The sequence below is a fragment of the Micromesistius poutassou genome, assembly GCF_964030765.1.
Source record: "Micromesistius poutassou genome assembly, chromosome: 12".
In the NCBI taxonomy this organism is placed as follows: domain Eukaryota; kingdom Metazoa; phylum Chordata; class Actinopteri; order Gadiformes; family Gadidae; genus Micromesistius; species Micromesistius poutassou.
This window is the reverse complement of record NC_140282.1, coordinates 4,645,748-4,669,747: the sequence shown is the minus strand read 5'-3', so window position 1 is coordinate 4,669,747 and position 24,000 is coordinate 4,645,748. Positions and strand designations below refer to the sequence as shown.

Genomic DNA, 24,000 nt, shown 5'->3' with positions numbered 1-24,000 from the left:
ACACTGAACACGTCAGCCGTGAAATTGTGTTCAAGAGAGGCTTAAGAGTGTAGTCCGGTATAATGGCCGTCACTGGGGTGGACATGGTTAGAGGGAGAACAATGAGCCCACACTGTGCTCCGGTTAATGGAGGAAACACAACCAGGATGGAGAGGAGGGAGGCTAAGGTGTCCACGGGGTCGACGGCGTCTGACACCCAGACCCGTTCTGTAAAAGTGCGATGCTATGATGCCCCCTCAAGACGTGTCAAGAAATAAATCATCAGTTTACACATTCGTATTCGAAAAAAGCGGAAAAAAAAAAACCGTGTAAACGTCTGATTTATTTCTCTGCACATCTCCGGTTTATGCTGTAGCTTTTTTTTTGAGTCAAACATCGCCCGCTCTGCCTTGGGTTTTTATTGGCAGTCGGCACTCAGGCTCGTTTGGGTCGAGGCTGTCTTGGATCTTGTTGAGATGCTAATGGTGGAAGTCTAAATGAGTTCTCTATGTTTGTTTGCCTAATCTCTCATTAGCATAGTCGACAGACAGGAAAGGCTTTCACTCCGGTTGAAATGTTATTCGACGACACTGCAGGTGGTGAAAAAAATATAGATTCTTGTTTTGTCCATGTATGAACACAGTGTACTACATAGCATATTTATGCAAATATTGCATTTATTTATTCATAGGAGAAATAACATATGGATAGACTTTTTTCAGGAGGGGAGTCTGTTCAATGTGTTTTTTTAATTATTCCATATTTTATTGCCATAATACCATTTCCCCATTCTGCCAGCATCGTCATACCACCATTAATGTTTTCATGACATGATGGGATAAAAGCTCCTTCTTATAGGATGTAGCCAATGCAATGTGTGTTTGAGAGCGTGTGAGTCACTCTGTTCTGCTTGGCCATTAAGACTGCAGGTTTCTGACTGAAACTTATTTTGAAATAACTATTACATTCAGAATTAGAAAATTATTAAACAACGTGTTGATGGTTCAGAACGTTTTGTTCCTGGTTCTCGTTAGTGTGGATCCAGTTCCGGTCCAATGGTGCTCATTATCCAACCCCGAGAATAAATGTCTTTCTTTTTGTCACGTCAGATAAGTGTCAAATTAGAAGCAACCACAGGAAATATCCATGAATTGTGAAACGTGTGTGTGTGCGTGCATGCGTGCGTGCGTGCGTGTGTGTGTGTGTGTGTGTGGGAGGGGGGTTGTGTCTTGCACCTGTACCCACAGCACATGGCAATGTGGTTCCAACTGTATCTGTGTGTGTATGTGCATGTGTGTGTGTGTGTGTGTGTGTGTGTGTGTGTGTGTGTTTGTGTGCGAAAAAAGTTGGACTTTCATTTGTTCCCATCAGGCATTGCAATTAGTGATCAGAGGAGAGACTGGTGGAGGAGGAGGAGGAGGAGGAGGAGGAGGAGGAGGAAGAGGAGGAAGAGGAGGAGGGAGAACAATTCACAGGGACACGGTGTGCAGTATTTATACTTGCACTGTACGAATGAAGCTGATGACTGACTTCAGCCTCATTACTGTATGAGTCAACTGACACCTATTAGTTTAGCTTATGCAGGTGTTTGTGTATGTGTCAATTGTGCATGTTTGTGTGTTTGTGTATGTGTTTGAGAGAGTATCTGTGTGTATGTGTTTGAGAGTGTGCATTTGAAAGTGTGTTTCTGCGTGTGCATGTGAATTAGCATATGTGTGTGTGTGATTGCATAAAAAATGTCCAGGTATGCATTTGAGGACAGCATGCAAGACTTCATATGAACTGCATTTATATTGCTTTTTTGTTGTCATGGGAAAATTACAAAAATGGAAAATGAAAACACATAATGAAATGCCTATAACTAATTAACAGACATTTAAAATAGACTAGCTGTATGATGTGGTCAAATGGCATATTGTTATATAACGTAGACTAACAAAATTCTGAAAGGAAAAGTCATTATCACTATCTTGGTATGTAGCTAGTATCTTGAGTCATTTCTCTACATTTGCCAAGTAACACAACGCTGTGTTAGATAAATATGATCATCTGGCAGACGTCATAAACTGAGATAATAATAAATAATCTGAGATTCTCTAACTGTGCCAACCGGGTTTGTCAAGAAGTTATTCTCCATGATCTAAGTGATCCCTACTTTGAAAACAGATATCAATCCTCCCACAAATAATTCCCACTAAATACCCTGTTGGGGCTGTAGGATCCAATGTTGTCAATTCTGTAACTCCTGTTCCCTTGTGAATGCACCCTAAATCCAATCTAATCTCCCTTTCCCTTTGCCTGTCTTTTTATGCTTATATTGTCAGTCTTGAAAGGCCTTAATCAGATCCACAGGACATTCTGGTTCCAATTGAGGTGGGTGAGGAGGGCAGAAAGTGAAAGTGAAAGAAATCAAAAAGGCAATTTAGTTCCATGTTTCTCTTCTTTCTATGAGGGGAATTATTACTGCAGGGGGGAAATAGGGGGATCATTTGAATTTCCTGTTTGTCCTTTTGAGGAACACTGAATGGTCACTCTAAGAAGACAAAGAGCGATTACTCAAATCGTCACATGAAAATGTGGCAATGTAAAATGTATGGCTATAAAGAGGAAAATGAATGACTTCCAATAAAGAACTTTAGGATGCATTTCAACCATTGTTTCATTGATGAATATAAAAAAGCAATTGATGTCAAATGAATCAAGGACTAGCAATGCCACAAAACACAATTACCAATTGGGCACTTCTGGGCAGTTTTGTTCATTAATTTTTTTCTTTAATTGCACTCGTAAGCAACTATGGAGAAAATATCTAGCTTTGACGAGATGTAGGATATAGGCTTTGTGGGTCTATGAGCATCAGGAGTTCTAAACATGCACTCTAAATCCACAAGAGAGATTGTAGTATACCAGTGTGTGGTAAGTAGAATTGTTTAATACCTCCAGCTGTCCTTTCTATAGACTTGGTAAATGGTCAATGGTAAATGGCCTGCATTTTGATCACGCTTTGATCTAACCAGAGGCCACTCAAAGTGCTTATTAATTATTGCCTAACATTCACCCATTCATACACACTTACACATACCTACGGCAATGTCAAGCATGCATGGCAACAGCCAGCCCTTCAGGATCAGTCTAGCCTTGAGCCTCTTGAGCCTCTATCTAGCCATTGTGCAGTGTATTTCATTCGCCGCCTTTCATTGGACTTTTGGCAAAGTATGCAAATATTCAAAAATGACAAATCAAGATTTCTGATGCTGTCAGAATAACATAGTGATTTCATAATTGGTGTAATCACTTATTAGAATTGCATGGCTTGGCCCTAGAATTCATCAGAAAGCTTCTCCACCCATACGCCCCCGGAAGGGCTCTGTGATCTTCTAATCAAAGCCGCATACAAAACTAGCTCCCAGCGACACATGTGCTTTCTCTGTCACAGTGTCCATACTTTGGATCCCCTTCCTCAACGACACTTTGCTCTGGATGTATGAATATATATAGATGATGTTTACTTATTTACTTACTAATACATAGGGCCCTATTTTAACGGTCTGAAACGCAAGTATGAAACGCGAAGCACATATAGCTTTGTGGGCGGATCTCTGGCACTGTTGCTATTTTAACGGCGGATAAATGACTCTTGCGTCCGATGCAAATCTAAAATGGGTTGGTCTGAAACCCATAGGTGTGTTTTGGGCGTTACGTGCAATAAACCAATGAGAGTGCCATCTCCCATCCCCTTTAAGAGCCAGCGCATTTGAACTTGACGAGTTGATATTTTGACAGCGCGTTTGCAGTCTCCGCTGAGACAGATGCATGCCCATATGAATTTCAAACTTCAAATGGCTCAGTTTATGGCCAAATAATAGGCCTAATTCACACATGGAATAGCATTTTCTTCTCCAACCTCAGAAACACTGAGTCGTCATGTAAATTTCGGCAAAGAGAACTTAACACAAATATCATATGCAGACGCAGTCCTGTGGCTGCAACTGTGGGTCTATTTAATGATATGCGGCAATACATTAACAAACATTGTTTGTTACCAGTATTGTATACCTTATCGTTATCGACTTGTGTTCATAATATGCATGTGTCTCCCTGTTAATATACATCGCCAATGATTGTATTATGCGTTACGTGTTTAGTTTGCGTGTGTTTAAACAGATGGGTGCGCACACACACGCGTGCCAAGCATCACCCGCATTCATTCATTCTTTTAAACACTCACCCGCGGTAAGACTATGTTTTCTCACGATCAAATACTCATCAATCCTAAAAGCAATTGATTTAGCTTGATTTAGCATTTCTAATTCCCTAATTCCCTAAGTTAAGAAGAAATGACATTTAAACTGCCATCATTACATATAGGCAATAGTTAGCAACATAGTCATAGTGTTAATATGATTTCTAGTGCCTGCTTGCTCCAATGACTTCTGAAATGATTTAGCATGGATATGAGTAGGAGGCTGCTGGAGTCAGTGTGCTACCGACAATGTGCTGATGAATGAACAATTAACTCGGTTTGGAAAAATAATCTGCAGCGAATCCGCAGCTGTTGTTGTATTCCAGAACAGTACGCTCTCATGAGGATGACAGTGAACTGTGTTTGGTTTGCTTGTTTTGTTACAGCTATCCACCTCGTCTGGTGGAGTCTATAAGTAATTCGACATACAACGCATCTGACACTTCTGACTAAACTTGTGTTTGTTGTTTCTACGAACACACAGTGTTAAACTGTAGAATTATTTTGGTATGTGGGCTATTTTGAGAGTGACTCGTTATCATTCCTGTTTGACTCGGCAGGCTGTCAGTACACCTGTCATCTGCTGGTTGCTGTAGAAGTAGAACTTCCAGAACCTGCTTCCATACCAGCAGTCTTGTTCTGGATATCACAACACACCACCCGCCAAAAGGAATTGCCTGTTTAGATATGCTGGTGTCTTTGTTAAGTATTCTGTCTGGTATAAATCATTTGCAGTTCAATTTGCAAAAAGAAAAAAAAATTGTCCTGTTGTCATGATTTAGTTTAATGCAAAAGTTATAAATGCTGATATGACAAGTGCAATTTACCAGATGAATAATAGTTGTAATAATGTTCCAGCCACTTGTTGAGTTGACTGAATAGGATTGTGTGTGTTTGGCCTTTGTGCCCCCTTAACAAGAAACCGAGTGCAGTGGCAAGAATTACAAATCTTGGAATCGCCATAGTTTGCATGAATGAATAAAGTTGCTATCTAACACCTTTTTAATTTGCAGTTGTTATGTGATCTAGTTCTGTTAGTTTGTTAAATTTTCTCCCATGTCAACTTTTGACATACCATTTATTTCCCTATAAATCTATTTGCTGTAGACATAATAAGAAATCCATCATGTAGAAGAAAACTGTGCTGCAACAATGTAGGTTACCTATTCATGTGATGTAATTATTTGGGCAAACATGGAATGTCGAAAATAAGAGCACCACAATACTCTTATGAATAAAATGTTAGTAGTTGCTAAGATGTCTTTTATTACTGCAAAGCGATAAGTGTAAATGTCTTACCAGATGTCAGCTGAAATGGGGCAGTGTGCTGGTCGTGGGATATGCAACACTGTCCTTCTCTCTTCCATTCAAAATATGATAAATGATGCAAAATACTTATAATATTTACTTTTTTATTATTTTTATTATTAAATGAACAACAGTGTGTCTAACTACATTATCCGTGATTCAACAGACTCCATCCAATAAAAAAAAATAATACTGGCTTGTACCTAAGCAAGAAACCCAGATGGAAAACCCTGTAGCAGCTTGCTATGTTGAACCACATTGGACAGCTCATGGATATGGTATTTAGTAGTGTCTTATACAGTTCTGGTTAAATAATAATCATTATGTCTCTGCAGCCTGAGGCTAGTTTGCAACCTTCCATCACGTCCACATATGAGCAGCCAGCAACAGCTTGACACATAGGCCTAGTATGCTAATTGGTCATGCTAATCATATCATTACCATGCAGTAGCATTCCTCACTACAACCATTTGTTTTTAACTATTATAATGTGGAGAGAAAAAAGTGTGAGTGTTACATGATACCCCTCACTTTCCACTGGGATTATTTTTAATTATTATTAACGAAAACAAATTAAGGTTTGACTTTATTAAGCATGTGGGGAAAAGGGTCAACTGGAATTAAGCAGCAGTGGGCAGCCACACTGCAGTGCTTACAGTAAGTGCTTACAGTAAGTTGCTAAGCTTTAGTCATAGCAGTCATAGTAGTAGTCCAAGTTGAAAACTAAAGTACCTAATGTTGGCATCCTGTCAACGATTCAAACGATTCATCCTCCAATGTCCATCCAATGTCTCTTTCACTTCCAATTGTTGTGTTTTTAAAAATTTCAGAGTACCGTAAATACTTCTTTCAGCATTCCAAATGAGATGGGCTACTCCCTAAAAAAGCCTCTGTCATGAGAAATTAAGAGTTGTTTTATGGCTTTAGGGAAAAAGCCCACGTTTTACGTCTTGCCCACGGATCTGCTTACCTGGGGGACAGGGAAGCTACTCTAAATATAGCAACACTCAGGAATCTCTGGTCAGCCTTTCTCAGCATATACGTCCAAACCGTAAATATACAACCTTGTTTAATTCATTATTTTATTCCAGAGTTATATATAAGTCCCGTGGGACATAATCAAACACTGATTGGTGCATAGGGTGAATCGCTAACACACAACCTTCAGGTATTTATCATGTCAGAGACCTGCTGGCCTAACATGATGCACTGTCCTGCAAATCTCTTAGCAAACAGGACATGCACATCTCACAGGCGAGGAGAGAGGCAGGGGATGACAAAAGAATCATCCATGCTTACAGCAGATGAGTCTGTAAGGGCACTCTATCTCTCTAGAGAGAGAGGGAGAGAGAGAGAGAGAAAGAGAGCAAGAGAGAGAGCGAGAGCAAGAGAGAGAGTGAGAGCGAGAGCGAGAGCGAGAGAGAGAGAGAGAGAGAGAGGAAGATAGTGAGAGATAGTGAGGATGGGGGGGGGGGGGGGGGTGGTTGTGAATTGATTTGCTGACTCTGAATGTCCTCAGTGCCAATCTCTAAAACCTTGTAGCACACACACAACCTAGCAGGCCCCAGCAATGCCCAGGCACCCTCATTCATCAAGAAGGCCCCAGTCATCCAATGGGCGTATCTCTGGTAGACCTGGGCCCAGGGTAGCGGGTATTATTAGAGATGAATTGAGGTAACTGCCTTTGATGACCCAGTTGAAGTTATCTAACCCTCTCTCTCCAGGCGGCTCAGCTTCATCCCCCCCCCCCCCCCCCCCCCTGTTACTTCCCTGTTCTTTGTTCTTTAAGGAGGTCAGTGTTCGTTAAGGCTGTGAGCACAAGCCACTGAAGGCCAGTGTGAGGAGGAGGAGATGGGAAAGTGTACAACTGCAGCTAATGTGACCACTCTTCCACCAACTTAGGCTGGGGCCCTCACGAAGGTAGGCATGGGAGCGTACTGCCCTACGTAACACAACGTCCATTCAAATTGATCCCTCCTTTGGTAAAGTTCAGAAGCAAAATCGAATGAAACATAAATATGCTGAATGGATTGACATATCAAGTGCGTCAATCAGAAAATCTGAAGGTCATACCAGTGACATTATTGACACAACAGAAATAAATGGGAAAAATGAACAAAAAATAATCTATTGCAAAAGAAAAGGGAATGGAGAAGGAAATGTCATTTTTTAACATATTAAAACATAAGTGTGGCTGTTGTTCAGTCTACTGCTGCCGACTGATGAAGCAGCGTGGTTACTCAATTAGCAATGTACCATCTGCTGTGAAAGGGAATGTAAAAACACATCAAATTATATTCATGAATAAACAATTAGCATTAGAGTGCACTTGATGTTAAACAGCATTTCTCAAACCCATAACAGTAACGATTCAACATCTGAAAAAGCTATTGCAGTAAGAAAACAACGCAAATCCTCTAAAACACAATGTGCAACATCAACAGCTTTACATAGTCAATTTAATCATTGAGCAGATACCTTTATACGATGTTGCTTACTGTGAATTCAGGTTCACATCATCACGGAGCAGGGTTTGGCCTCTTGCTCATGGGTGCCTACAGGTAGCATATGGACATCGGGGTTCAAACCCACTACCTTTTGTGAGTGAAACACCCAAATACCACTACACTATCCTATCCCTTATTCGTTATATTCAGGCAGATCTCATCAGCCTATGAAAGGAATATTAAACTTAAAGGTGAATAGTTTATAGGTATGCATATGAATGGGTAAGCCCATGGCCTGTCAGTCTGCGAAAGGCAGATTGGTCCACTACCAGTCAAATGAAATGGAGATTACAGTGAATGGGAGGAGGACTCAGAGCCAAGGTCTCATTTACATAAGGAAAATATAGCAGGTAGAGCCGTTACTGAGGACAGATTCAGCGAGCCCACCTCATGCATAAAACATTACAACACTTTATGGTGCAGGTTATTATATTTAGTGGACCTTGATCTCATGAAGACTGTTAAAAAAAGGGAAGAGAATCGAGGGGAAGTGCGTCTCGTCTCTGCATTCTAATTCAGGAAAGTGCTATAATAGTCGTTCAGTGCTTCCTAGTTCCATTTGAATCCAATCCCGAGAAGAAAAGGAAAGCCCTTTCCTAAAGGTGTACATTTTAACCTTCTATTCATGAGCTACAGCTGACATCACGCCGTCAACAAATGTAGTGGTGCTGCTACCATGTCTATCTACAAGGATAGTGTGTCATAATCCCCTTTGCTGATTTATCTTTACTAAATTGACATGTAGGCAGATTAGGCCACTTTGATATTTGATCAAATGTAGCATGTTGAAGAAACATTTAAGGAGTCGGATGTTGAGTTGATATAGCTTTTGTGATGACAACTTATATGAAGTATAGACTAATATTGTACTTCAAAAAAGTTAACACATGCATTTTTGGGACGTTTCAGAAGATGTGTATTTCTTATTTATGGACAATTTTAGCACGTGATTAAAAAAAACAACCAAGAGGTTATGCAAATATAGATCCTATTTATGATTACAGCACACCACAGATGAAAATGAATGGATTTTTGCAGATCAGTAAATTATCTGCAAAATAAAAAATATATATATACTGTATATATATATATATATATATATATATATATATATATATACATACACAACATCCACAGAAACCTTCAGTTGACTTATTTGTTATGCAATCACAATCCTGTAATGAATATAGCTATGTACGCTGTGTGTAAGAATGTGGGCATTTAAAATCAGTGGTCGCTGTTCTGCACAAAATTTGTCTGAAGCGCTCATCAAAAGTTTACCAGAAAGGTTTCTGTGGCATCTCAGTGAATATCCCGATATACAACTACAGCATTTATAAAGAGTTGACCTGGCACTCCTCAGCTCCTTTGCCTGCCAACTTTACGGAGGTCTATTTATAAATCTATGTATAACTATTTCTAAGTTTATGTCTTTAGGTCTCAAGTCGTCTGAGATTCTAGAAAAGTCTAAATGCGATACCGGGGATCACCGATGCACCATCACCACCGCCAAACACACAAGTCATTAGAAGAAAACTGTGATATTTAAAGAACATCAGACTAAACAGGCACACACACACACACACACACAATACAGCAGCAGAACTCCATATTTCTAAATCTGTGGCCTCTGGCAGTACTGTCAATATATTCCCTTCATAATAACAGACAATCTTGCAGCACAGGACAGGGCTGGGAATAAATCCTCTAAATCTCTCTCTCTCTCTCTCGCTCTCTCTCCCTCTGGCACACAAACCAGAATCATCAGGAGGTCCCCACAAAACAAACTAAACAATTATCTTCTTTTCTCCAAGCAATTATCCTTTCAGTTTTACAACAGCACTGGTGGAAAGACTATCTATTCTGCATGAGGATGTTTACCGGGGCCTCAGCAAATGGTGGCGTATCAAGGGGCAGGTGACACGTGTCTGGCACCGCTACTGTGGTGAAGACTCGCCTGACTGTTTGCTGAACACACCCGCTAATCTATGGTTTGGCGGGAGCTGCCATCGTTTGGCGAGGTTGACTGCAGCACTGGGGTCGGAGCCACGCCCTTTGGGTGGCCCCTCTGTACTTAATTGCTAGCCCAGTGTGGTCAAACCAACCGCAGCCTCAAGTAAGCACCAGCAGTCCCGAGTGACAGAGGGTCTAAGGCGGCTGCAGAGAAAGTAGGACAGGGGAAAAGGACATTTCAAATATATTCAAATTCAATGCAACCCCAAAATGATGCTCAAACAAACAATTTAAACCCACTAGAAAGAGACAACTTATGGTATCCATCTGGCTTCTCTGCTCCTGACGTATCTTGAAACTGTGTGCCTCAGATACATGCCAATGTTAGAGGATCACCACTCCATGTATGTCAGCTCTGACTACATTTTGGATAATCCTTCAATTGTGTCCTGGCCTCTTAAAATTAAAATGAATCCTGATCCATGATCCATTATCAAAGTAATCAGTCAAATAATATCAGTAAGACGGATGTATGTTCTTTGTTTTTGCATGTCGTGTCACTTTCCATATACAGCACACTTCAATCGACAACCCCTCTCCACATCCATTTATATCGAAACACAGTCGTCTGCGAACAAATATTCACCATGGCCTCGTTTAGTGTTTAATGGTGGAGGACCTGGGAGTGCATAGCCATGTCAATCTCATTGCTAACGCAGCTATGAGAGGGTTGAACTGCCAGGCACTCAAAAACCCACTATGAGTCCACCGCCTCATTTGAACTACAACCCCATGTAATGAGCCTCTCATCAGATGCTCTCAGTAACCATCTGCACTGTGATCGCAACAGACCTGCTTTACAGTGGTGTGTGGTTCTTAAAAATATTGTGTCCGTTACCTCTTCAATGCGGCAATAGGGTAGTATTATGGGTGCCCTTGACATTTCTTTGAGGTGGGATGAACACTTGTTGTTCATTGTTACAAACAGATACCCGCAGGTTACAAAACTAAACCATAGTGTTCCAAAAACCCGACCACCATACCCTGCAATCCTCTATCAATGCATGTATAATCCTCGGGGCCAAAACGCAGAGGATAAGGAACAGTTATTTCCCCCAAGCAGTCAGGCTCCTGGAGGAATCCACTACCCACAAACCAACCCCACGCACGATACAACAAGAGACTATTTAAATACATATTTACTGCATTTATTCACTGCAATTGCACAACATTTTTGCACTGCACTGTATTTTGCACTACAAATCAAGCGTGGCTTACTTATTTCTGTTAATTATTTTTTGTTTTTTTTATATTTAAAAAATATATAAATATTTATAATATTTATATTTAAAAATATAAAATATCTATTTACTTTATATTGTATTGTTGCTGCTATGTGTGTTGAGGTACTAAGCATAAGAAATTGACTCTTGTGTACTTGTACAATAAGAATGTAATAAAAGCAATTCTGATTCTGATTCTGATTCTAATAAATGATCTAGAGTTCATTGAGGCCAAGAAAGCAAGATCATTGGTGTTCTCTCTCTTTTTGTTATTCTGCAAGGTTCTCTGTGGTCATCAGCATTGGCATGTAGTCAGTGCGCTGTGGGGCTCAACGTAATGGTGTGTTTCTGTATGCATCCGCCCAGTAATGGAAAACACCCCACACTGGGTGGAGGAAATGGGATATTTCATAATCCATCTGAGGCATTGGACTCAGGTCTGTGGTCTACAGAGAGCCTCATTAAACTTCTCATTAGGGACACGCTGAGTGTCGGTAAGGGTCGACCGAGTATACAAATCACCTCAGACAAAAATAACCACAAAGAACCTAAAGGCGGAATCCCTGTGTCCACCGACAAATCCTCCGCTTACAAATTGCAATGGCAATTGAATGGTTAAAAATCAACCGAAAAAAACAACAACACAATCTTCCAAACATTCAAGTGGTGAATGATGAAAAATTGCCACAAAAAGGTTTGAGAGGCAGAATTGGAGAGACCGTAACTCTAATAGATATTTATAGCAAACCAGTGACCCATTTAATGCCAGGTTAGCCTGGCAGTGTACCTTTCATTTTAGCTTGGTTTGACCAACCAGCTCTGGAGCCCACAAAGACCAACCCTGCACCAGCTGGGGAGGTGGAAAGGGCAGATGAAACCCGCACCAAGAGGTTCCTGCATGTATTCATCCATTGCAAACGCGTCTGTAGCTGAGAGCCAGAGGACAATCTATCACAGCGAGGACGGGTTCTTGTAGAGAGTTGATAGCATTGAGCCGGTAAGGAGGGAATCTGTGATCCAGTAGTCCTATGTTATAGCAGGACTTCTGGAGGGAGATGGCACAGAGCCTGGGCCAGAAACCAGGCCTGCTAGGTGCGATGTTAGGCCTTGTCTCCTGCCTCGTTTTCGAGATATTCTACATTGAAAAATCCTTTGTAAAGCTTTCAGAGGGGGATTTTATTTCAGAGGGGGGTGTAATTCTATGGTCGCATGTCAATATGGTGATGATTTGAAGCATTTACAATCACTTTTTTACAGTTTACTACCTCTGGCAGAATTTGTGTTCACCAATTACACGCTTACAAATACTCACCTACGGCAACATGATGGTAGAAACAAATATGAAGTGAAAGAAATGGGGTGATGGGGTGAAATGCCCCTTAACCCAGATTTGAGCTCATTAGCCATCAGACTTTACGCTAGGGACACAAAGAGACACCCGGTTTGACAGGAGGCACCCTATCTGAGCACCCTGACTGAGGACTGTTCTATGTGGGGGTTATGGAGTGCAAGCCAAAGTCACAAGGCAAAGAGGTGTAGCTAGATTGATATAGTTTGAGATTCACAAGCACTCAGATGTGAGGGACTGTTGAACTATTGAACCTTGCTGGAAATTGAGGGGTGGACCATGTGTGGCAGTGAGGGTAAGAGTTTGAGGCAATATTCTCCCAAAGTCCCTCTCTCCATTGAGGACAAGTGTGCAATCTGAAATCCAGGTACGGTCGAGGAAAGGATAACATGATACACGGTGCTAACGTGACAGTTTTCTCCCCGACTCCTGCTAAAAGTATTCCCCCAGAAGTTTGGGACAGGAAGCAGAAAAGTGTCTGGGTTGACAGCACTAAACTCAACATTTTTCTCTGGCTCCGTGCTGTCTTCTTGTGGAGCGAGGCAGGTTCCCACCCAGCTGCATGGGCTCTTTTCTGAGACAGAGTGGGAGAACTGGAGAGGACTGGTGGAGCGATTGCAAAGTAATGAGAATAATAGCAGTGGGAGATCTCAGGGGCACTGAGAGGTATTCTGGTGTCAGGGTGTTGCATGTAGAAGGGCTAAAGGCACAGACTGGTTCACAGAGAGGATAGTTCACAGAGAGGATCGAAGCAGCAACATTGATTTAAATCATGCACCTAGGAAACTCATTACAAACTTTAGTTTTGTGTTTTTCTTTCCGGAACCAAAACACTCTCAGGGCTGTTTCTCAGAATGATAAGTATAACATGCTGGGAATGTAAGGTACATGGGGCCTGAGAACGCTGCCATGAATTGACGAATGATGAATTGATGAATTTTTTGTAGACAGTTAGGGATGATGATCCGCAGAGTAGATTTGAACCCGGGTCATCACAAGACTTTTCCCCGAAACTATCAGTCTATAAACAAAGTACCTTGGGCTTTACAATTTGCAGAATATGCTTTCTGGGTGGGATGACTGTGATCACTGGTGTGGGTGAGAGTCTCCAACTCAATGGATCATAATTAAGAAATAACTTTTTTTTTTGTTTAGAAAGAAAGTATAATAATGTAGCTTTCTGCCCTTGGGGACTTTCCGAAATCAATACACGAGGAACATTGTACAGCAGTAGTATGCCCTGTACGGTATTACAATAACTTTGAATTTAGGAAACATTGTTGCACAAAAATAAATGGATCATTTTGGGGCATGCCCCAGAGACAGCAGATCTGCAGAACTTGATCACAAAGGGTGAAAACATGTCAGTCACAACTGAAAACTATTCCTGTGAATTCTGAAATTATTAGCTGAATCTTTCAAGGCCAATACAAGTTGTTTTTGTTACAAGCAGAGAGGCCATTGTGTCGTGTTTCCCACACAAGACATCTGACAAGTGGCGAAACAAGACAGATGGCAAGTCAAATCTTTGTCCTTGCCCTGTAAGGGTGACAGTCTCTGGATGAAGCCATCATGTTCTGCATTGGGTATCAGAGCTTGTGTGTGTGTGTGTGCGTTTGCGTGTGCGTGGGTGTGTGTGTGTGTGTGTGTGTGTGTGTGTGTGTGTGTGTGTGTGTGTGTCTGTATGTCTGTCTGTGTGCATTAGACTGTGTTTGTACATTCTGGTGTGTATAGGTGTAATTGTGCAGAAATGTGTGTGCATGTGGGTGTTTGTACATGCAGTGTATGTGTGTGGTTGTGCTCGGGTGTGTGTGTGTGTGTATTTGTGTGTACAAGTTCTTGTGTGTTTATGTGCATGTGTGTATGCATGTGTGTGTGTGTGTGTGTGTGTGTGTGTGTGTGTGTGTGTGTGTGTGTGTGTGTGTGTGTGTGTGTGTGTGTGTGTGTGTGTGTGTGCGTGCGTGCGTGCGTGCGTGCGTGCGTGCGTGCGTGCGTGCGTGCGTGCGTGCGTGCGTGCGTGTGTGTGTGCATGCGTGTAAGTGCGTTCGTTTGTGTGTCAGAGCTTGCTTGTGGCCGGCATGCTTGCTTGGTTCGGCAAATGAAACTTTGTATAACCAGTGCGATCAGTGCACCTCTTGGCTGGAATGGAGGCTGGTCATGAATATCAATGCAGCATTCATCGCTCGTTCTCCCCCCTGACGGCCCACCTGACACAAAAGCGAATCAATTTTCTGTTTGTGTCAGCATTTACCAAAGGAGTGCTCCACTGCTCACAGGAGATAGGCAGCTGCACCCACAGGCTCACTTACCTCCAAGGGCACAAAAGAAAACAATTGTAATACACGCACACACACAATAATTGTGTGTGTGCGGGTGTTGTACAGTGCGACTTCCATGCGGTGATGTAATTTATGAAGATTGATTTGGACTACAACAACAACTTGAACAATGATGACAAACGGATCGATCAGGGAGAATGAATGCACTTTTGAGGCTAATGGAAATGACTTGGATCTCATGTAGGTGAATGTACAGGCCAGCCATTTAGGGACCCTCGGGTCAGGTCATGCGATGAGTCTCCTCAACTTTGTATGGAAACGCACGGACAGACACATACGCTGCACAGAGGATATCCAGTGGATGTGCGACGATGCAATTACACCACAATGGGCCATTTGAGCCCATATAGATCGGGTCTAGTCTGGAATTATTATCATGGGCTCAGGTGTGAGCCTTTGTCATTACGCAACGAGTGCTCCCAAAATAGCAATAAATACAACATCTTGGATACCACCCCACCATCACTGCTCTACTGTACCACCTGCTCTGAGAGTTCCGGAAAATAGTGAGAATTTAAGAAAGACTTCAAAAAAGAAAGAAAAAGAAAGCAGAGGACCCTACTTGAACAACAGGTAAGCGGGCCAAAGTGAGGTGACCAGAACCATTTTGCATTCCCCCCCTCACGTTGAACCACTGAAGCCCTGCTGCAAATATGACAAGCCCTTTCAAATTCAGAGCACAGAGACTTAAAATGCCTCGCCCATGTGGTGAGCCAGACATAACACAGATAAAAAGAGCAAGCGGTCCCAAGAGCCGACACTATTTTGGTACCGCTTATTTTCCATTTACTCCAATCTGTGTGTTTGTTCTCTGCACGCCGTGTGTGCGCAGCCTCCTAAAGTGCCTTTGGTCGTAGGTTTGTCCTTACCTTCTGTCGTATCTCCTCCTCCATCTTCACTGGGGAGCCCAGCTCTGCCACCTGCTTCACCCCGTCACTGGAGTAACCTCCGTACTCCCACAGCACGTAGTTCTTCGAATGGGACGCCCCGATGATGGCAGACCAGTGGTTCGCTCGACCTGGGTGGGTGAACACATTGGAAACGCTTCAATGATCTGTTTAACTTTCCGATACACCACAAAGCATCATGGTAACATGTAGTAGATGAAGTCGATGGGGAGATGTTGTGACGACAGCGAAGATCCGATGGAACTATCTAATCATATTGAATAATAAGACATTTAACCTTATTTATTCCGGAAAATCCCACAAGGCCACAGGCTCTTCAAATGTTAGTTACGACTCAACTCACACATACACTGGTTGTGTGGTGCACCTATTGATTATATTCCACATGGTGCACTTCACTCTCAGCAGGTACAAAAGCCTGGAAGTATCAGCTTGTGTTTCCAGCTCCAGCAGGACAATTACCTATAGAGCAACTCACTTTCAGACGCTTCCCAAAGCTCAAGAGGTAGCGAGGTTTCTTCTTTAAGATTGTTCATATTGTTCTCTCTCTCATCCTCTTCAAGCTTTTGTTATTGTCCCAAGTATTATCGGCCTGTTATGATTCATAAACCCCATGCCTGACTGGACCCCAGATCACAAATTAAACCATGCTGCTGCTTTATTTATTGTGTGCATAAGTGCATATTTATTGAAAATACCACAGTGCGTAATACATAACACCTAACAAGGGAAAAAAGCATGCAAAAGTGGTATTTCACTCTGTTTACTGTTTACTGTTATTCCAATTTTCTTCTTTTCACCACGCCCTATCTGCTTATCTCTCTCTCTTATCTCTCTCTCTTATCTCTCTCTCTCTCTCTCTCTCTCTCTCTCTCTCTCTCTCTCTCTCTCTCTCTCTCTCTCTCTCTCTGTCACCCTGTCATCCAAAACTCTGTATGGTGTTGAGAGCCATCATGCCATTTTTTCCCTCTAAACGATTTGCCTTTCTCCAAAAGATACGACACCCTCTCTCCCCACCATTCTCTTTAGACAAAACCAGAGTGGGGCAGCCCCCCTTTCTCAATCAGGTTGAATGAACAAACCTCATTGAAGGTAGTACTGTGAAATAAGGAAATAAACCCAAGGTCATTATCATGGTTTCTAAAATGGACAAGTCCTAATGGCCTGCTTTGCAGTGACCTCCTGGCCCTACGATGTGTGTCAGTGCAGCTGCGGCCCGCCATGTCCCTCTCACTGGAAGGACGTGTTATAAAAATAGAGGGGCGACATGTGACTCGCTGGGATATTTACAGCTCCATAGGAAATGATTATCACTCTTTTTACAAAAGACCTGTTACCTACCTACCCCATGCCTTGTAGTCTCTCCATTGATATTGCAGAGCAAAGTTTCTATTGGTGTTTTGTTTCCACAGCCAATCTTTATTGCTGTTCTAGTATAACGTGAGATAACAATAGATTAACATCGTCCAATACCGCACAGTGATACATACATAGCATGTGCAACCCTCGCATGTCTTTCCCTTATCGTGTCCTTTCCTGTACCGTCTAAACATTTCCTTCATACTTCATCCAATTCTATCCTAGGAATGGATGCTGGATCCTCCTCTAAGGGGAGATATGGGATCAGTGTGTGTGTGTGTGTGTGTGTGTGTGTGTGTGTGTGTGTGTGTGTGTGTGTGTGTGTGTGTGCGCGTGCGTGTGCATGTGCATACGCCTATGGAGTCTACAGAGATGTGTATGTGTGTGTGTATGAGTTTGGGTGTGTGTCTAAGATTGTGAGTGAAATACAAACCAAATGCTTGCTCTCGCTCTCTCTCTCTCTCTCTCTCTCTCTCTATTCTCTCTTTTTCTCATTCTCTCACTCTCTCCCTCTCTCTCTCCCCCTCGATAAGCCATTAAATCAGGACACTTCTCTATCCATGGGTTTATCTTACTCTGCTTAATCACTAGATCGATCTCAACCCTCCAGAGCTCGATTTAGCAAAGAGAGGCAAAGTAATCCCCAACTCTATTCGCACCCTGAGAGAATGCCCCAAGGTCATGTATACATCAGACACACACAGACACACACACACACACACACACACACACACAGGAATGCACACACGCACAGACACACACACACACACACACACACACACACACACACACACACACACACACACTCATACACACAGGACTGCACGCAAACACAAGCACACAGACACACAAAGACATATAGACGCACACACACACACACGCACACACCACTCTCCATGACCCATAACATATCCCAGGATCCCATCTTTTGCCCGATATAAAGTAATATACTGGCACCCGCAATTGAAGAAACGGGGTTATAACTGTATTTGGAGGGAGAGCATGTCCTTATGTGAACACTTCTTTGGCCTGTGGTGCTATAATCAAGTGGAGGAGCCTGCTGCGGTCGGGGTGAAGTTAAAAACAGGGCTCGGACGCCGAGGCTTACGAGGGTAGTCTTTGGGGTGAATCTTCTCGGACCAGTTTCCATAGTAAGTGACTCTATACTTGGCCGTTCCACAGGCGCAGCAGTCCAGCAGAGGCCTTTCAGTGGAGTCCCCATACTGCGACTCTGTAGAGACACGGGGTAACAATAGATGATGATTACATGTTTGTTACGGTGATGATTATATTATTGTGATTCTTGTAAGTGGGTGAATGCTCACACCTAGAGCGCAGCGCTATATATGAAGGATTGAGGGGGATCAATTTAAACGAGAGGATGTGGCTGGGTGTGTGTTTGTGCGGGGGAAGGGGAGGGGGGAGGGGTGGGGGGGGGGGGTTGTACAGCGCAGAACGGTCGTAACTGTCGGATTGGACGCTCGGTGTAACATGGCACACCGGCCAACAACAGCGAGTGTGTTGCGCCCCGTTTACGAGCCACTCAAGACGCAAGTGCCCTGAATAGTCATCCTCAGACGAATTCAAGAAAGAAAAGACACTTGATTTAACAAGCCAAGAACAAGTATTAGATGACCAGCAAGGGGTAAAACAGACTCTAGCAGGCTACAGGGTATTCAGCGTAGGATGTTGTTTGCCTATGGAGCAACAGTAGCATTAGCAGTAAAAGGAGCAGTGGCCGTTACAGTAGATGTAGCAGTAGCCATAGCAGTAGCACTAGCCGTAGTAGCAGTAGCCGAAGCAGTAAGAGCAGCAGCATCAAAAGTAGCAGCAGCCGTATTAGCAGCCTTAGCAGTAATAGTAGCAGTAACATTAGTAGCAGTAGCAGTAGTTGTAAACATAGAGGTAGCAGTAAGAGTGGCAGTAGCATTAATAGCAGTAGCCGTAGCAGCAGCAGTAATAGTAGTATTAGTTGTAGCGGTAGCCGAAGCAGTAAGAGCAGCAGCAGCAAAAGGGGAAGTATCAGTAACAGCAGCCGTAGCAGCAGCAGTAGTGGTAGCCTTAGCAATAATAGTAGCAATTGCATTAGCAGTAGCAGTAACAGTAGCAGCATACCTCTCTCACACATGTGCTTGGTGAGGGAGCCTTCATCCTGGAAGTAGATGATCCTCTTCTGCACAATGCTTGCCCTGTTCACACACACACACACACACACACACACACACACACACACACACAAACACACACACACACACACACACACACACACACACCAAAAGACCAATGATAACAGAGGTTGAAAGAAGAAGAGATCATCGGTCATGTAGGGAAACAGCAATTAAAACTATTGAAAACAAAGACAAAAGGATTAGGCAGAGGATGAGAATTGTCTTAATTGGTATTGCAGTAGCTAGGAGGAGGAGGTGGGAGGGACGAACAAAAGAGTACAGAGCAGTGGGACCTCTGATATTTATAAGGATGTAAACCGTGGATAATATTAAACCATGAGCATCTGTTCTCAGCTTCCTGATAACACTCTTTTTAAGGGTGATATCATTGTTAAAAGAAAAATGCATATTTAACAGGAAGTCACTCAATTCAATTAAAAAAATAATTAAAACACAGTCTGAGGAAGGTAGAAAAACCCCACAAACAAATGTACTAGTTTATGATTAGTTGTGAAACACGTGAATCAGCACACGGTATGGTGTGGACAGGTAGGCAGCGGTGCACTGTGTGACCAATAAGACTGTTTGGCAGGTCAGCGGCTTGTCCACTAGTTGGAAGGAGGCCTATGCAGTAGACGAGATGACGAGGATCCCAGGTCAAGAGCAACAATCGCCTGAGAGGGACTCGCCAAAAATGAAATAAGTCTAAATAAACCGCTATGTATTTGACAAATGCAATGTGTCCATACAAGTAGATAACACTTTATTAATGAATCCCTGAAAGGAAATGCAGGTGTTACAGCAGTCAGATAAAGACTAAATAAAATATAAAAATAATAATACAAGTAAGTATGGTTGCTCTGAGGATTCGTTATCAAATGTTGAAAAATGTGAGCGGGTATAGGAAGAGGCTTGCTGCTGGGGCAGAGGACTAATGCAGGCTCAGTCCAGCTGAAGTGTAAGGATTCCATTAGGGTTGAACGGTAGAACTGAGACGTGCTGGGTAGAGCCGAGATGTAGCCATTACCAGTCATTTAGGGTAACGGAAAGGAGAGCGGCAGTAGAAAACCTGGAGAGCAGGACTGTTTTTCTCCCGTTTTAACAGAGAGGACATAATGGCAAAACTCATTTTACCTCCACTTTATCTGATGCGGTTTCCCGTCAGGTGGGCTATAACTCAAAAAATAGGATGTGAAAACCTCATTTGAAATGGGAATTTGTCTGCGAGCAATTTTTTCCTCTGTGTCCCTCCTTGCACTCCATGCTTGTTGCAAAATGACTTTTTTTGTCAGATAATCTTACGAATACTATACAGCTGTATTTTCAGGGATAATGGTGCTCATAGCTTGTGTCCATAGTGACGGTTTGTGACAACATGCTTCTATTGGCATAACATAGCCCTTTATCTTTTAGCGTATTCATGTGCTAATATTATTTGAAGTGGCATGCAAGGGACAGAGAGCTACAAAGCTGTCGGTGGTTTAACTATGACATGAAGGGAGGTTTAGGTGCTGTCGTCCGTTGTTAAAAAATGGAAGGAAATAAAAGATGGAAGATGAGATGATTGTTCAATTAAACTGAGGGGATGGATATAATGATACAGAGAAGGAGATAGGATCAGGCAGGCCCTGGCTCATTGACGGTAAGGGTTCAGGGGTAGCAATGCCACCACTCTAATTGTTCATGCTTTTAATTCAATCGCACATATCTCCCTGAACGAGACACACACACACACACATGCAGACACGCACAAACACACACACACACACACACACATTAAGGCGCACACACACACACAGATATGCAGGGACACACGCGCACACAGAGGCACACACACATCCTCCACACACACACACACACACACACACACACACACACACACACACAAGCGGACGCATGCAGACTCACAGAGACACACACACACCCAAACACACACTCACACCCACACACAGGCACGCACGCACGCACACACACACACACACACACACAGTCTCACCAGCAGCCTGATCTCCTGGACTACGCAGACAATCAGGCAGAGTAATGCTTATTTAACATCCAATTTAAATTCTATCAATGAGACGCTATTAAGGGCTGACTCGCTTTGTTGGCTGCCCACCACCGGTCTCAATCATGCCAAATGCTCTGGTGTGCACGGGTGTGTGTGTGTGTGTGTGTGTGCGTGTGTGTGTGTGTGTACGTGTGCGTGTCTAGATGGGTGTGTGTATGCGTTTGATTGTGTGTTTGTGTGTGTGTGCGTGCATGTGTGTGTGGGGGTGTATGCATTTGTGTGGTTGTGTGCATGTGGGTGTGTGCATGCAGACATTCAAAAGAAAGACATTTAGGGATTTGACATCTCTGCAATCTCTGGATAGCTGGCCGCATTCTCATGGTCAACGGTTTCAAAAGAGAAGAAATGTATTTTTGATATGTCCGTATAATCAAACGACATACCCACCAACACAAATAACTGATGTTGTTTTTTTTTGCATGGTGGCATAGCAGTCCGGCAGCAGTCATTGTAGGTGTGCCACACAAAAGAGGCTGCGCGGTTTTGACATTCATCCCATCTCGCACACCGCTGTCTCACTCACTCATCGCTTCTGAAACACATCGGCATTACCCGCTATGATGAATCACATTACAAACCAATTGCTTCCCTGATACAAATGGAATGCTAAAGATCGCATCAAATTGAACAGAGCTTGCCATCTATCTGTGTAAACAACGAATGGTGTGAATGGAGTCCTAACCTTGAGGCTTGTTTTTAATCCTAGTATCTAACATATATAGTATAGTATAGTGCCTAAGCCTACAGCCAAAACAGTAGCATAGTAATCAGTGACTAGCAAACTAAACAGTTATTATACCATGGTAGCGAGATCGTTCATTGGTCATTTGGATGGTTTGTGAGTTTGTTTGCTTGTTATCTAGTTATCTACTTAGTTGGATGGTCGGTTGGGTGGATGGTTTGCTAGTTTGATAGTTTGTCGGTTGGTTCATTTGTTAATTAGTTGCCCAATTGCCTAGTATTGCCCGGTATGTATCGGGCTACATCAAATAGATCAATATGCAAGCCATGCACAAATGGATTCACTGCTGAGGAAGTTTAAATTACAACCCCACAATTTGAATTAGTACAAAATCAAACCATCAGTGCACAGATTTAAAGGAGATTGATGTACAGTGGTGAGTCCCTCCAAGTAAGGCCTCAGAGTTCAAAACCCAAACTTTGCATCCTGGACTGACCTCATGATAAGTTACCAAACCAAGCCAGAACAAAACCACCACTCAGTCCTCCCCTTCAAAGAACACGGCTACTCCTCAATTATATAGGCCTAAACTAGGGCACTGGATAGCCATCAGAATCAGATTAAAAGATGGACCAGACAGACTTCTTTAATGAGACAGACAGTGTAAAGCCTATGATGGTATATCCACATTCTGTTATTTTCTTTGTTTTGGTGCTTGTATGACCTTCTCTGCAAACAATAATGAGCTTGCAAAAGGGAGACATTTGCAGACTTCATAAGTATAGGCCTACATGTTACTACTGTCTGACTGTACTTTTATATTTTTCAAAGCAATAGGACTCCCAATCAAAAAAAAATTATTGACAGTCATGATTTCCTCATAACTAGATGGGGTCATTGACTGTTTTGGTTCCATCCAAACATAACTGCCTTCACATTCATTTTACCTAAGCATATTTTACAAATTTGCAGACAGTCCACAATAAATATCAGCTCCGAGACATAATTTGCAGCCCAGTTTGACAGGAGGATTTCTTCTGAGGTATCCAGCTAATGTTTATCTTTATTGCTCTACTGGCTTACATTTGAAAACATTTGAAAAAGGTCAAACATAGCCCACAGCACACAAAGTGCACAATTTTGCTCATATTTACAAAGATTAAGAAAGATTAATAAAATAATTTTTCAAGTTTTTTACCAGATCAAAGCCAAAGCATATGTAGCAAGTAGCAAGTGTAGCACACATACTTGAGCGTAACACAGCCGGAACCACTAGGGGGCGCTGTCCAGAACACATGGATGCTAGTCCGTCGACGGGGGGTGCTCTCCGTCACCGCAGGGGGGCAGTTGGTCATGAACTGGGTGTCCTCCTCGTCAATGATCTGTGCCAACGACACAAATACCACATTTGTTTTACAACAGAATTGGTATGAACTCAATGTACAGCGAAGCATCATCTAGAAATCGAATATTGTGAGGTGTTGTTGTTGAAAGCCATCTGCAATTACAATGAAGGATGAACAAGTCAAAAATTGGTGTGACTACACAAATAAACCCTTGTAAGAAGATGAACTTCCTTGTTTCACTTAAATTGATTAGTACAATTATTGTTATAATTATCTGTCAAACTAATTGAACAATGCACAGAGACATTGGTTTTATCAACAAGTCTTTGAAGGCTGCTGTAATAGATTACCTTTCTAGGCCAACAATTCAATTTGTGTGTGTGCGTGTCTGTGTGTGTGTGTGTGTGTGTGTGTGTGTGTGTGTGTGTGTGTGTGTGTGCGCGTGCGTGCGTGCGTGCGTGCGTGCGTGCGTGTGTGTTTGGTGTGCATCGCCTTTTGTGATTCCTGGA

General features: G+C 42.6%; 1 protein-coding gene across 1 annotated transcript in view; it reads right to left on the bottom strand.

Annotated features, from left to right (window-relative positions):
* The window catches only part of LOC311356763 (spondin-1-like), a gene marked incomplete at both ends in the record, with an annotated part of 48,691 nt that overhangs the window by 18,921 nt on the left and 5,770 nt on the right, over window positions 1-24,000 (bottom strand). Inside the window, 4 exons of the mRNA XM_084476617.1 lie at window positions 15,830-15,978; window positions 18,336-18,458; window positions 19,343-19,416; window positions 23,394-23,527. Of these exons, the coding sequence (XP_084332743.1) occupies window positions 15,830-15,978; window positions 18,336-18,458; window positions 19,343-19,416; window positions 23,394-23,527 (480 nt within the window). The remainder of the gene's footprint in view (window positions 1-15,829; window positions 15,979-18,335; window positions 18,459-19,342; window positions 19,417-23,393; window positions 23,528-24,000) is intronic.